The sequence below is a fragment of the Mustelus asterias genome, chromosome 14 (assembly GCF_964213995.1).
Source record: "Mustelus asterias chromosome 14, sMusAst1.hap1.1, whole genome shotgun sequence".
Classification (NCBI taxonomy): domain Eukaryota; kingdom Metazoa; phylum Chordata; class Chondrichthyes; order Carcharhiniformes; family Triakidae; genus Mustelus; species Mustelus asterias.
Genome location: NC_135814.1, coordinates 61,142,760 through 61,158,440, shown reverse-complemented (window position 1 = coordinate 61,158,440; position 15,681 = coordinate 61,142,760). Strand labels below are relative to the sequence as shown.

Below are 15,681 nucleotides of genomic sequence, written 5' to 3'. Positions count from 1 at the left end.
AGTGAAGAAGAATGAAGATGGTGTTTTGGAATAGGTTTGTATACAGGAAGAGTTATTTTGACAAAAAGTTACTACATAACAGGCTTGTACAGAAAGTGGAAACACATGGTATTAAAGTGATGGTACTAACTTGGGTATTTAAGTAGCCAAGAAGCAGGGAGCAATGACGAACGGATGTTTTTCTGATGGGAGAGAAGTCTGCAGTGGTGTTCCCTGGGGACATTATTTGTTGTATTTAAAGGGCATGGCCTTGGGCATAGGGTGGACAATTTCAAAGTTTGCAGATGATTAAAATTTTGGGAACATTGTAAATAAAGAACAAGCTTGTAGCAGATTTTGGAGGATGTAAAATGGGCAGGCACAAGACAGATGCAATTTAATGTAGGGTGGGTGTGAAGAGATGCGGTTTGTAAGGAAGAAAGTTGAAAACCTGTATAATCTAAATGCTGCTACTTTGAAGGGATGACAGGTGCGGGGTGGTGTGGGTAGAATCACAAAACTTTGAAGGAGGCATGGCAAGGTGATGCAGCAGTTAAGAAAGCATGCAGAATGCATTGCTTTGTAAATAGGGCCACTGAATACGAAAACAAAGTAGTAATGCCACAAATTACTGGTTCAGCCTCTACTAGAGTATTGTGTACCATCTTGGGCATTCACTTATGGGAAGGGTATGGAGAACCTCATTTACATGGACAGATTGGAATAAGTGTCTTTGTTTTTAAAGCAAAGATGGCTGACGAAGACCTAAATCGAGGTATTCAAAATTGAGGGCTTTTCATGGAGCAAGAAGGGAAAAACTGCTTTGGCAGGAGGATGGAAAAGGGGTCATAAATTTAAGCTAATTGGTAAAAGAACTAGGAAGGAAATGTTTTCACACAGGTATGATAAGATCTTTAACTCCTCACCTGAAAGAACGGGAGAATCAGATTCCATCAGAATTTCAAAAGATAATTGGACATGTTCTTGAAAGAACTAATTTCCAACATTATGCAGAAAAAGCTTCAGTTTTGGTGCCAATTAGGGTACTCCTTCAAAGAACTGGCACAGGCCCAATGGCCTCCTCCTGTGCTGTAAGATTCTATGTTTTGAATTCATTAAATAACTACCTTTACTTATATGCACAAGCATTTATGCAACTTAAAATTCATTATGTGAGGATAAAAATAATGTGTACTGCAGTTTATGGGAGATCATAACTTGGGTTATTCAGCTTTGCAGAATTGAACAAGATTGTTTCATTACTGTAATCAAAGACAATTAAAATCTGGGGTTCTGCCCGAAGAGAGGTAGCATGCATCTATTTCCTCTCTAGGTGCCCTCTTGGTTCCGTTACTGCATTTGTTGATTATTATGAAATGCAACCACTATGCTGCAAATGCCATTTGGAAATTCAACCTGCGCAGTCAGATAAATGATGCTGTTGTACTCAAGGTAGTATTGCAAAAGTGAACTTCTTGGCACATGTGGAAATACCTATAGATTACTATAACCAGCTGGGGAAATTCTTTATTTTGTTTAAAAGTCAAACTGTCTTGAGATTATTAACAAAAGATGACCTCCTTAGACTATTTAAAACTACAGGTTCTAAATGCTCACTGGTTACAATCAAACTTAAATTTTGAAACCCAATAAGTGCAAGGCTGCTGCGGGGTACATCGAAAATTTAGACATCTGCTAGTTAAGAGTTAAATTGTGCATGGTCTTTTGCATTACTGAAGCAGAAATTACTGAAATAAATGTTATGACTGGAGATAGGGAAGCGAGGAAAAAGCCTCCAATTATTTAGTTAAATTCACCAGAACAGTAGATCAGTTGGATCACAAAAGAACATGAATGAATGAATGATTAATCTGCACAATAAGGTAATGTGGGTGTAGAAAATATTGTCACGTTTCAGGGAATTCTGTCAGTTACTAAAGTCATAATTAACACTTATGATTGGAACCACCTTGGAGAAACAAATCACTTTCTGCTCTTGCACTGAAGAGGAAACAAATTAAGTTGCTGTGAGGCATGCCAATAACTTCTTGTTTTGTTTGGCGAGCTAAATGAGCTTGAATTAAAGAATCTGAGTTGTTCAGATTTTTGCCCATGAGCATTGATGCACAGATCTCCAAGATACCATTTTCTTTCACCTAAAGCAGTATATTTTAATTGATTGCACTTGCCATTTGGATTTATGGGTTCCACAGCTGCTTGTGGAACTGCTTGCTGTTTAACTTATTTCCACTTTATCTTGAAATATAGCAAACCTGATAGAAAATGAAGCACAGTCTCTAAGAATCAACTTGCTATTCATATCCAGAATTTCTCACTTAAATGCTAAAATCACAGGATGAAATTGTGAAGCTGTATTAATTGTGACATTCTATTCACCCTTCAGACAATTTCTGCCTGAACTGTGGCATTTACCAATAATTAGCTATGTTTTTCCTTCCTCTTTCGTTGTCCGTACAGTAAAGACCAAAGATATTTGGCTATTGACTGGTGTTGGCTAGTCGCTGGGTGTCTTTTTTGTTGTTGCAGAGTGTCAAATTTGTTCCTTTTTTGAAATCAATTACATGGGTACTGTTGAAATATTGACATCACTATATTGTTAAAAAAACTAAATATTATCAAATCACCCCATATGTATCATCACACTATTCCATTTGTTGTATAATCTGAAGTTGCATGGCATCGTTACTTTTTATGTATCTTATTCAGTTAGTTGTCGTATGAACAACCTGGAGTATGGAAAGAGAATTGGCTCAACAAGCTTGTCCTTTCACCAGTGACACACAATTCACTCTGTGGCAGACTCAACCCAATCTAATTTATCCTTTAAGGAAATGTTCTGAAAACATTGTTCAGCCAAATCTCAAACCCCAAGCAAATTAAGCCCAACTCCAGCATACCTATTCAAAGCTGTGTTTTTCTTTTATTGTCTGTTTGGCATCCTCCACAGCTAAGGAATATAGCCAAGCTGAGTAGCTTTTAGTGAAATAGTGTGTGTTGTATTGTATATTCATTTGAAAATGTGCTTCAGTTTTTTGGTAGGGAAATGCTGGCAAAAGCTCAAGTTTTTACTTGTCTGTACTATGAAGGTGGGCCTTCTCCTTGAATCTCGATAGTCCTTTGGTGATGGTACGACTACAGTTGTGTTGGGGATTTACAGGATTCTAGCTCATAAATGATATGAGTTCAAGTGAAAGAATATATGACTTGGTAGTGAAGTTTGGATATGATGTTGCCATGCACTTGGTACCTTGGTGCACCCTAAATTAAATGAGTATTGTTACTGCATGAAATGTACAGCACTGATATTACCTCTGTGTTGAATTCCTTCTTGCACTTCTGCTTTCACCCCTAATGCCATCACTTCTGATGTTTCACTCAGGATTACAACAATTATGGTACACAGGCTCTTCGACCCAATGCATGTCTGTAAATGCAAGGTTTTGAACTGAAGTTATTGACTCAGTTCAGTACAGAAAAATATGAAGTAGCCCAATTTGGAAGCAAAATTTGGAAAGCATCTCAAAATGCTACAGTTCTAATGGAGCATATCTGTTGAGAGGTCTTGAAGTTGAGGTAAAGATGGTAGCGCAATAGGAAAGACCAAAGAGATAGTAGAATTCTTGATTTTTCCATTTGAAGGCATAGAACAAAAATGGCAGCAATGTACAGTAATGTTGAACTTGTGTAAGACCAGAATTACCTGAAGTACTGCATATAGGAAGTATTTCAGTGATGAGGAAGAATCACTAGGTTGTTGGCACTAATAATGGATTGTTGCTTGGTTGAAAAACTTAAGATATTAAGACTGGTTCCAACAGTGGAGCAAGGCATAATTTTCACCAGCAATTTGCAACCTCATCTCCTCAGGTTTTAGACATTCGTCTCTATGCATTCAAACCTCTGCCACAAACCTCCCCATGGTGCAGACAACTTGGTTTTGGCTCAAGGCTGGCTACCGCCCCTGGGTGCAGCACACCAAAATTATTCACCAAAAACCACTCTCTGCTTTCTGGGCTATAGCTCGGCCAGGCAATGTGCTGCTGGTGGATCACAGTGACACTAAAGTCGGTGGGGTTGTAGACAGTGCGGAGGGAAGTGGCAGGTGACAGAGGGACATAGATAAGCTGCAGAGCTGGGCTGAGAGGTGGCAAATGGAGTTTAATGCGGAAAAGTGAGAGGTGATTCACTTTGGAAGGAGTAACAGGAATACAGAGTACTGGGCTAATGGTAAGATACTTGGTAGTGTGGATGAACAGGGATCTGGGTGTCCATGTGCAGAGATCCCTGAAAGTTGGCACCCAGGTTGATAGGGTTGTTAAGAAGGCGTACGGTGTGTTAGCTTTTATTGGTAGAGGGATTGAGTTTCGGAGCCAGGAGGTCATGGTGCAACTGTACAAAACTCTGGTGCGGCTGCATTTGGAGTATTGCGTACAGTTCTGGTCGCCGTATTATAGGAAAGATGTGGAAGTGTTGGAAAGGGTGCAGAGGAGATTTACCAGGATGTTGCCTGATATGGTGGGAAAATCGTATGGGGGAGGCTGAGGGGCTTGAGGTTGTTTTCGTTAGAGAGAAGAAGGTTAAGAGGTGACTTAATGGAGGCATACAAGATGATCAGAGGATTAGATAGGGTGGATAGTGAGAGCCTTTTTCCTCGGATGGTGTTGGCTAGCACGAGGGGACATAGCTTTAAATTGAGGGGTGAGAGATATAGGACAGATGTTAGAGGTAGGTCCTTTACTCAGAGTAGTAAGGGCTTGGAATGCCCTGCCTGCAGCAGTAGTGGACTCGTCAACATTGAGAGCATTCAAATGGTTATTGGATAAACATATGGATGATATTGGAATAGTGTAGATTAGAGGGACTTTAGATTGGTTCCACTGGTCGGCGCAACATCGAGGGCTGAAGGGCCTGTACTGCGCTGTTATGTTCTATTTGCCATAGATGGCTGAGCCCCATAACCAGCTGGTGACCCACATGTTGAGTTGACTTTCTGACCTGGAGTTATGACCTGGTCAGAAGGATCGGGGGTCTGGTGTTTCAACAAGAGGTTTCACCACTTTCTCAGCATATTTGGTGTTAGCGACCCAATATTATACTGTATATTACTGGATGCTGGATTATCTGGCTTTGTTTCAGTCAAGACTGCATTTAAGAATATAAGCAGTAGTGTATATGTATAATAACAATATTAAAGATGGGCTGGCTTGGAGTCATAAAGTGAAAACTGACGTTACTAATTTGCAAGAGGCTGTCAATTTATAAGCAGTGTAAGTGCCATTTGTCGTAACTTGAATGTCATAAAGCCGAGCACTGCCTGTACTGGCAGGGTTATGCTGTGCACCTGCTTCCAGAGCCTCCCAGTAATGACCCCCGACACTCCAGAATAATTTAGTTGAAAAAAAACCTGTTTTTGTATTGAACTGGGATATCAATGAAAACCCTCAAAATCCTTCTCAAAAATTACTATAAGTGAAGCATTTGGCTAACTGGGCCATGCTTGGATTTTCACTTAATTTGCAGTCCGTTGTTGCATGACATTAAGGTGGCAGCAGAATAATTTTCCGACCTGAGTAGATTGAAATAATTTGGGAAAGCTGCTCAATGTAACAAAATCACAGAACTTGAGGTTGTCCTGTCTTTGAGCCAGTGACAAGTCAACTTGTTGATATTTTCCACATCTTGTACACTAAGGGTGGAGAGCATTGTTCATTCACCCAGAATGGGTAACTCTAAAAGTTCTGGCAACACAATGAAGGTCCTCAGAGGTTAGCACAGTTCAACAACTGCACTATATGCTGTTCATGTAATATGTTAAATATATACAAACAATTGCTTTGAATTTCTATAGTTACACTAAGAAAACTGAATTGAATGGTGAAAGGAAAAATGGATTGTGAACAGAAATTTTATTGAGCAAAGAGGGAGATGGGGCCTTAAATGCTGAGGAAGAAAAATTGTGCAACGAAAAATATAGTTATGGTTTCTTGTTTTGAATTTAAAAGTTGCTGAAAATGTTACACAATTTAAGCATGTTGGTGGCACTGAAAGCTTGTGAAATATTGAATAGAAACATGTCAGTAAGTAAATTGTGATCATGATTGTGCCCAATTTATTTTCCCTTAATTCAAAATGTTACTTCATTGTTAAATGCAATTTTTCTCATTTTGATTTGATTTCTTTACCTGATGTTTAATTTAATTTTTGGTATGATTGCAATTTGGATGAATGGTGTACTCACACATTTGGAGGCTTTGCTCAATCACACTTCTTATATTTTTACAGTTTGGATTTTGAAGAATGTGCTCATAAATTATTGAAGATGGAATTTCCTGAAAGTCAAACTGTGAGTATTGATTTACATGTGTTCAGTTATCCACAGAAGGTTGGTACAGTGGAAATTAAGATAGTTAAATGTTGCTGGCACCCATAGGGAACATGACTGATCTAAACTTTGCTGCTACCAAATGCTGTTTCAGTCCTGTCAGGCTGTTAACCATCGCAAACATCATGATAACGGCAAGATACATGTAGTCTAATGGCAGGGAAATTAAGATACTGCACCAGGTGTGGAATTTGGGATAAATTTTGAGAATTAACAAGAAGTTGAGTCAATATTCTATTCATCATTCCACTTTTGCGCATTATTCCATGCACATTGGGCTATATTAAGCTATTTTCACAGTTCAATTTGATAATGCACACAATCATTAATCTCTTAAAATCTATTTGAGTACAACCAAACTTCAGTTTCTGTGGTTACTCTATGTAGTTTTGATGCCGGGCATCAGATGTTAGACCATTTGCTCCATCATCTTTTCCAGCACCATAATGTCCCCATTGTAATCGCAATTCATTTTCAGTTATATTCAATTGTTTCAACTTTGCTGGTGATCCCTCAGTATATTAATTATGGAATAGGAATCTAGTTGGTTATCACTCATCTCGGAAAATAAACATTTTTGAGAAATGTGGTTGTATCGATAATGGAGATTCTCCACCCCTTCCAAAATAAAATGTGGAAAGGCCAAAGCACTTGTCTCCTGGTCCCACTCCGATCTCGGTTCCCTTGTCACTGACTCCATCCCACTCCTTGGCCACTGAGGCTGAAACAGACCATTGCAACGTTTGTTCTATTTGGCTCTCCATCACCGGGACCGTCTATGTCCATCTTGGTTACACCACCTGCCTTCCGTCCTCGATTTGCTTATTGAAAACTAAAATCCTTTTGCACGATTTTGTAGACTCGAATATTCCAATGCTTTTTTCCACCTTGCCCCCCTCTGTAAACTTGAAGTTATGCAAAACTTTTCTGCCTGACCTGTATTAAGCTCTGTTCACCCATACTCCTCTGCTCATTGATCCATGTTGGCTCCCAGTCTGGCATCCTTGATTTCAAATTCTGTGATGGTGCCTGTCCTCCCTATGTTGTAACCATCTCCACCCCTCAGATCTCTGCACTCTAGTATTTCTGACCCATTGTGCATCCCCAATTTTGATTGCTCCATCAATGCCAGTTGTACTTTCAGCTGACTGAATCTTAAGATCTGGAATCCTTTCCCTGTCTGTGTGCCCCTCTATTCCTCTTGAAGACATAGCTTAAAACTGACTGAATTTTTCCATTTTCCAAATGTTTTACTTGTCCTAATATTACTAATGTGACTCAATATCAAGTTTTGTTCAACAAAATCACTGCGGGGCATACCAGAATGTTTTACTATGCCAATACAAGTTGCTCTAAAAATGTATTTGATTTAGTTGATTATTTTTCCTGAACATAGCATTGAATGGAATGCATTTCATTATATACTATATTCTCTACATGCGTCTTCGCAATACATGTGGAACAAAGAAAAAATATTTGATTTTCATTAAATGCATTTTCAAAATATGCTTTCAGATTCACCTTACTGCACTTCCATTTTGAACATTTACCTAAGTCAATTTTTGGGGGCATTATAATCTTGGCTAATTGGTATTGCCATTTATCATTTCTGCTACAGTTGTTGACCTATGTTTTTTTTAGTTTGGCTGAATTGTATTATGGAACAGCTCTGCCTATACATTATTTTTATTCCATCTAGTGCTGCAAGATATAATATGCATGTTTTAAATTAGGAGAAATATAATATTTCTGTACACACTTGAATTCCCAACCAAGCTCTCAAAGATACAGATGGCTCATTATTTCTTTTACCAGTTTCCTACCATTGTAGGAAAACTGGGTCTTTATTGTGCAGTGGGAAGGGAAGGCAAAGAGGAAGCATGAAAATTGTATCCTCGTTGCAGCTCAAGATTGAGAAGATTAAAAAACGTGCTCACGGTTTCATAGAAATGTAGCACAAAAGGAAGCCATTTGGTACATTGTACCTATGCTGGCTTTTTGAAAGAGCAGCCATGCTGAATCCCACATGCAGCTTTTTGTCTGTGACCTTAAAATCATAAATGGGAGCAGGCATCCCATAAGATGTTGGCTGATCTAATTGTGGCCTTTGGTGCATTTTCCTGCCTACCTCTATAACCTTTGACTATTTGTCAGTCAAAAATTAATTTAACTCAATCTTGAGTATATTCAGTGTCCAGCCTCCACTGCTGTCTGGGGAAGACAATTCCAAAGTCCAACGGCCCTTTGAGTGAAGAAATTCCTCCTTATCTAGGCCTCAAGTGGGGAGACCCTTTATTTTTAAAAGTGTGCTCCTTAGATCTAGTCTCCCCTGCATCCACAAGGGGAAACATCCTTCTCGCGTCCACCCTGTCAAGTTCTCCCAGATTCTTCTGTTCTATTCTCCTAAATTCCAGTGAGTATAGGCCCAACCTGCTCAACCTTTGCTCAAGAAAACCTTTTCATCCCAGGAAGTGAACCTTCATGGACTGCTTTCAATGCAATTATATATTTATTTAAGGAGACCAAAATTGTGCACAGTACTCCAGGTACAGTCACACTAAGGCCCTGTACCGCAGTAGCAATACTTCCCTACTTTTATAATTTTGTATTAAAGTCCAGCATTCAATTTGTTGCCTTTATCATGTGTTGTCCCTGCATGCTAGCCTTTTGTGATTCATGTACCAGGGCACGTAGATCCCTTTGTGCCACAGATTTCTGCAATTCCTTCATTTGAATAATATTCTCCTTTTCTGTTCTTCCTGCCAAAGTGAACAAGCTGCATTTTTCCACATTATATTCCATCTGCCAAATTTTTGCCGATTAATTTATTTTATCAATATCCCTTTGCAGACAGTATTTCCTCTTCACAGTTTACTTTCCTTCATGTCATCAGCAAGCCATGCACTCTATCCCTTCATCCACGTCATTGGATTATAAGTAACTGAAGTCCCGACACTGATCCATTGGTACTCCACTAGTAATAGCTTGCCATCCTGAAAACAACCCATTTATCTCCACTCTCTACTTGAGAGAGTAGCGAACCAATCCTCAATCTGTGCAAATGTGTTACCCCCAAACCATGAGCTCCTGTGCAATAACCGTTTATGTGGCATCTTATTGAATGCCTTTGGGAAATCACATATACCGCACTCGACTGGTTCCCCTTCATCACCCTGCTTGTTATATCTTCAAACAACTCAAATCTGTCAAACACAGTTTCACTCTCTCAAAATTATGTTGACTGCCTGATTGATTTGAGTTTCCAAATATCCTACTATCTCCTCACTATTGGATTCCAGCATTTTTTTCAATGACATGCACCAGGCTAACTGGCCTATAGTTTACCTGTCTTTCCCACTTCTTGCTGTTAGATTTGAAGGTTTTCAATCTGCTGGGACCTTTCCAGAACCTAGGGAATTTTGGAAGATTGCCACAATACATCCATTATCTCTGTGGCCACGTCCTTTAAGACCCTAGGATGCAAGCCGTTCTCTCTCTCTCTCTGTTAGTTGCTAGTTTTCTCCCCTCCTCAACTTTCTGCTTTTTTTGTGGTGATTTAAATTTTTTTTTCCAATTTTCTGGTCTAGCATTAATCTTCACCGCATTGTGCATTTTTTCTTTATATTACATAAGAACATAAGAAATAGGCGCAGGAGTAGGCCATCTAGCCCCTCGAGCCTGCCCCGCCATTCAATAAGATCATGGCTGATCGGAAGTGGATCAGTTCCACTTAGCCGCCTGATCCCCACAACCCCTAATTCCCTTACCGATCAGGAATCCATCTATCCGTGATTTAAACATATTCAACGAGGTCGCCTCCACCACTTCAGTGGGCAGAGAATTCCAGAGATTTACCACCCTCTGAGAGAAGAAGTTCATCCTCAACTCTGTCCTAAACTGACCCCCTTTTATTTTGAGGCTGTGCCCTCTAGTTCTAGCTTCCTTTCTAAGTGGAAAGAATCTCCACCTCTACCCTATCCAGCCCCTTCATTATCTTATAGGTCTCTATAAGATCCCCCCTCAGCCTTCTAAATTTCAACGAGTACAAACCCAATCTGCTCAGTCTCTCCTCATAATCAACACCCCTCATCTCTGGTATCAACCTGGTGAACCTTTTCTGCACTCCCTCCAAGGCCAATATACCCTTCCGCAAATAAGGGAACCAATACTGCACACAGTATTCCAGCTGCGGCCTCACCAATGCCCTGTACAGATGCAGCAAGACATCTCTGCTTTTATATTCTATCCTCCTTGCGATAAATGCCAACATCCCATTTGCCTTCTTGATCACCTGTTGCACCTGCAGACTGGGTTTTTGCGTCTCTTTAAGTTCTTTAGTTTGCCAAGGATGATGCCACTTATTGAGCACTGGCTGAACAGAATGCGTTCTTACTGTACGGAGTGATGCAGCACTGATGCAGACAGCAAATTCTATTTTGTGATTGTTAATCGAGACGCTCAGGTCGAAACAATTATTTTTCTCAGAGCTCTTTTTGAGATTTTCTCGAGCGAATTTTTGTTTATTGGAGGCTTTTTTGAATTTCACAGACTCCTTTTTTCATTCTAATTAACACCATTATTAAGTGATGCAGTCACATTACCTTTATTTGTGTTGCATTGTTTTCAATGTTTCCTTCAGATAGATAGCACAAACATCAAACACAAAGATTTTATAATTTAGAGCAGCTCATCCACTTTCAAGCCAGGGATTAATCAGATCAACATGATAGCATTGATACATCATTAGATGCTAACTCTTTTCCTATTTTCCACAAAAACCAACTTTAGAAACTGGTTGACTTTAATAAAACTGTGTGACTTGCTAGGCCATTTCAGAGGGCAGTGAATAGTCAACCACATTAACGTGGGTCTGGAATCATATATAAGCCAGACCAGCTGAGCATAATTTATTTCCTTCAAGGATATTAGTGCGCAAGATCTTTTTACAACAGCCCAGTTTATTTAATTAACTGAGTTTAAGATCCCTTGTCAGAAGGAAATTCCGGTCTCCTGATCGTTAATTTGGGCTCTAGATAGCTTGATAAGTCAGTTGACCACTCTGCTGCTGCTCCCTGTCATGAACTGAATTTGTGTCAAATGTAAAAGGAGCTTCCCAGATTCCTGTCTTCACTATTCCAAGTCCTATGTCCTGATATCCATTATTTCAGTACTTTGTACCACATCATGATCCAGGAGCCATATGCACTTGTGTACTCCCTCAAGTATGCATCCACACTGTAACTAGGGTCAGCATGATGTAATTCTGAAACCAGTTACAGTGCAAGGTGTCGCTTGAAGCCAAACTGACACCAGAGCAAAGTATAATGAGGCATTTTACAGGAGGGAGTCTTGTCCCGATTCACTCTGGAGACATTGTGGACTGCACAAGTTTAATTCCATTGAAAAATTAAACTACTTTCTAACTATATTATACTTATAAATGCAAATATACTCTTAGGAGCAACTTGTCTAAGGCCAACAATAAATTTAGGGACAAAAGGACTTATAGATTTTTTGAGTAAATAGAAAAATTAAGTAAATGGTTTAAAGAATGTGAATCACAAGTGGCCCAGAGGAGTAAATGTTTCCCTCATATCTTGGCAGCATGGAAGTTATATTTCAGCTTTAGATGTAGAAAGATTGCTGTACCAGTACTAAATTCTGCTCATGTTTACAGGCAATGCAGATTCACTCTTTCAAGTCTAATGGGTAATTGTCATGTCTTGTTTCCTTTTGAATAGGATCCACAATTTTAAAATCTCAGTTTATCTGTGTTGTGGCGAACATGCAACTCAGAGAAAAACCCCAGGAGTTCTGAGGAGGTTCCTGGCAGTTACAGCTCTGAGAAGTCCAGGGAGTCTGCTTGGTGCAGACTGGAGTTTGGAGAAACCCTGGGGCAATGCCAGCTTACTGAAATTAAGGGTTTGCAAAAGAGTAGGACTTATTTGCAGGAGTACAGCTTCATGGAATGCAGTCTCGGGAGAATAAATTGAACCTTTGGGTGGTGAGCAGTTGTTGAGGCAGTCCATGTCAGAGCAGTTTTTGGGGAAATTCGGAGGCCGACACTTTCAAAGTGCAGAGTTGAAATCCCTTGAGAGCAATGGCATTATAACAGGATTTTGTGACTTTGTGGTCACTGACCTTTGTGTGGGTTGCTGAGAAATCCGTGGGATCTGGTTTGGTCACATTTGCCATTTACTGTGCAGTGTTTGACTGACCACAAATTACCTGTTAATTCATATTTACCACTTGCTGAACGATCTGTGATGCAATGACTCAGTGATTCTGTTACGTGCCATCAACTCCAGCCTGAGTGTTATTGGGTCTTGCTGCATGTAGACACTGACTGCTTCAGTGCCTCAGGAGTTGAGAATAGTTTGAAATGCTGCAATCATCAACAAACATCTCCACTTCTGAACTTATGATGAAGGAAAGATCATTGATGAAGCAGCTGAAGATGGCTCGGCCTAGGCCACGACCTGAGTAACTCCTGCAGTGATGTCTTGGCCTGAAGTGATTGATCTCCAGTCACGACCTTAGCGCTCAGCGATTCCCATTGTCTCCAGTTTTGCTCAGACTCCTTGATGGTACTATTATCAAATGCTGCTCTGATGTCAAAGACAGTCACTTTCACCTCCCCTCTGAAGTTCAGTTCTTTTGTTGATGTTTGGACTGCTGTCAAGATCTGAGTGGCCCTGGTGGAACCCAAACTGGGTGTCAGTGAGCAGGTTATTGCTGCATAAGTGTTGTTGATAGCACTGTCGACAGCACTTTCCATCGCTTTACTGATGATCGAGGCGAGACTTATGGGTGAGTAATTGATTGGGTTGGATTTGTGCTGCTTTTTGTCGACAGGCATACCTGGGCAGTTTTTTGCATTATCATGTAGATGTCAATGTTGTAGCTGTATGAGAGCAGCTTGGCTAAGGGTGCAGCTTCTTCTGGAGTGTGTATCTTCAGGACTTTTACTGGAATATTATCAGGCCCCATAGCCTTTGCAGTATCCATTGCCTTCAGCTATTTCTTCATATCAAATGTGGCATTTGTGATGCTGGGGATCTGGGTGGAGGGTGAGGTGGATTATCCGCTCAGCACTTCTATCTGAAGATTGTTGCAAAGTTAGTTGCTTAAATACCCAGCACCATTCCTGACTGGATGTGGCAGGACTGCAGAGCATAGACCTGATCCGTGGTTATGGGATCACTTGGTTCTATCTATTGCATGCTGTTTTCACTGTTGGCATGCAAGCAGTTTTGTGTTGTAATTTCACTAGGTTGTAACCTTATTTTTAGGTCTGCCTGGTGCTGCTGCTATCTTGTCCTCCTACACTCTTAATTGAATCAGGATTTGGGCAGTACGGTGGCACACTGTTTAGCACTGCTGCCTCAGTGCCAAGTACTCGGGTTCAATTCCAGCTTGCACATTCTCCTCGTGTCTGCATGGGTTTCCTCCGGGTGCTCTGGTTTTCTCCTGCAGTCCAAAGATGTGCGGGTTAGGCAAATTGGCCATGCTTAAAAAATTGCCTCTTAGTGTCGGGGGACTAGCAGGGTAGATACGTGGGATTAAGGGGTCAGGGCCTGAGTGGGATTGTTATCGGTGCAGGCTTGATCCGAATGGCCTACTTCTGTACGGTAGGGATTTCAAGAAATCTGTGATGATGCACAGACTTGATGGTAATGATAGAGTGCGGGATGTGCTGGGCCATGAGGTTCCAGATTGTGGTGATAGACAATTCCGCTGCTGCTTTTGGCCCATAACACCTCATGGAGGCAAAGCTTTGACTTGACTTGCTAGATCTGTTCGAAATCTATCCCATTTAGCATGGTAGTCATGGCACACAATACATTGGAGATTAGGAGTTTGCCTTCACAAGGACAGTGCGATGGTTGGCCCTATCAATATTGTCACAGGTAAATAGGTCCGGATGAGGTCAGGTATGATTTTTCCCTCTTGCTGCTTCCCTTACCAGCTGCCACAGAGCCAGTATAGTAGCTCTGTCCGTTAGGACTCTGCAAGCTACCAAGCCACTCTTGATGACGGGCATTGAAGTCTCCCCAGAGTGCATTCTGCACCCTTGCCACCCTCCAGTGCTTCCTCCAAGTGATGCTCAACATAGAGGAGTACTGATTTAGCAGCTATGGGGTGGTTGGGCGATATGGTGGGGGGAGAGGTGATAACCAGCAGGAAGTTTCCTTGCCCATGTTTGATGATGCCATGAGACTTCATGGGGTCCAGACTTGATATTGAGAACTCCCAGGGCGACTCCTTTATGACTATACTATTCTGTCATCAGATCTGGTGTCTGGGACATGATCTGTAAGGTATGATTCCTTTTGAATGACTATGTTCGACTATTGCTTGACTAGTCTTTAGGGCAGTTCTCCTAATTTTGGCGCAAGTCCCCAAATGCTAGTAAGGAGGGTTTTGCAAGGGCCGGGTTTGTGTTGTCATTTCTGGTGTCTCACTCGATGCCAGGTGATCTGACCAGTTTTTGTTGGATTTTTAGTGGTTTTTGATACAACAAAATGGCTTCTTAGGCCATTTCAGAGTTGACCACATTGCTGTGGGTCTGCAGTCACATGTCAGCCAGACCAAGTAAGGACAGCAGATTTCCTTCCCTATAGGCCATCAGTGAACCGGATCGGCTTTTGTGACAGTTGACAATTTGTTTCACAGTCACTACTACTGAGACTAGCTTTTAATTCCAGATTTAGTAACTGAATTTAAATGGCACCAGCTGCCATGGTGGTATTAGTCTGTTATTTGGTATCTCACAGAATCAGTTGAATTGGCTAAAAACAGACATCTGTACTGCTGAGACTTCAGGAGGAAGCAGAGATGGATCTTTCACTTAGCACTTCTGGCTCCCCCATCAGAATAGGACTATTGTCTCCATTCGAACCAGTAATGCCCAATTCCTTTCAGTTGTCTGTTTCTATCAAACTGAAGCCTCCCCACAGTTCAGATGTTGCTGCAGCTCCCCAGCTTCCCAGAATTGCACATTTCAATCCTCATTGCCATCATGCAGCTGTGTTCGTTACTCACGCACCTCAACTGTTTCTGCAAATTGCTAGCCAGCAGCAAAACACAATCAACTTCTCCAGTTAGTAGCCCGTGTCACTCTGTTCCTCAAGAAAATTGAGTGCAATCAGACCACTGTTCTTCGGAAGGCCATCTCTGCTCTGAATGTATTTGTAATTTAAAGGCACCCAGGAGAGCAGGAACAGAGAAGGTAACAAGGGAATATTTTTCTTGTTTAACTAAGCACACATCCCTTCAGCTTCCAGGTGACTGGAAAC

The 15,681-nt window shown here is 40.9% G+C and overlaps 1 protein-coding gene across 2 annotated transcripts in view; it reads left to right on the top strand.

Annotated features, from left to right (window-relative positions):
• cwc22 (CWC22 spliceosome associated protein) overlaps positions 1 to 15,681 on the top strand; it is a 96,357-nt gene that overhangs the window by 59,802 nt on the left and 20,874 nt on the right. For both annotated transcript variants that reach the window (XM_078228506.1, XM_078228507.1), the window contains exon 15: positions 6,283 to 6,343. In XM_078228506.1, coding sequence (XP_078084632.1) covers positions 6,283 to 6,343 — 61 coding nt within the window. The remainder of the gene's footprint in view (positions 1 to 6,282; positions 6,344 to 15,681) is intronic.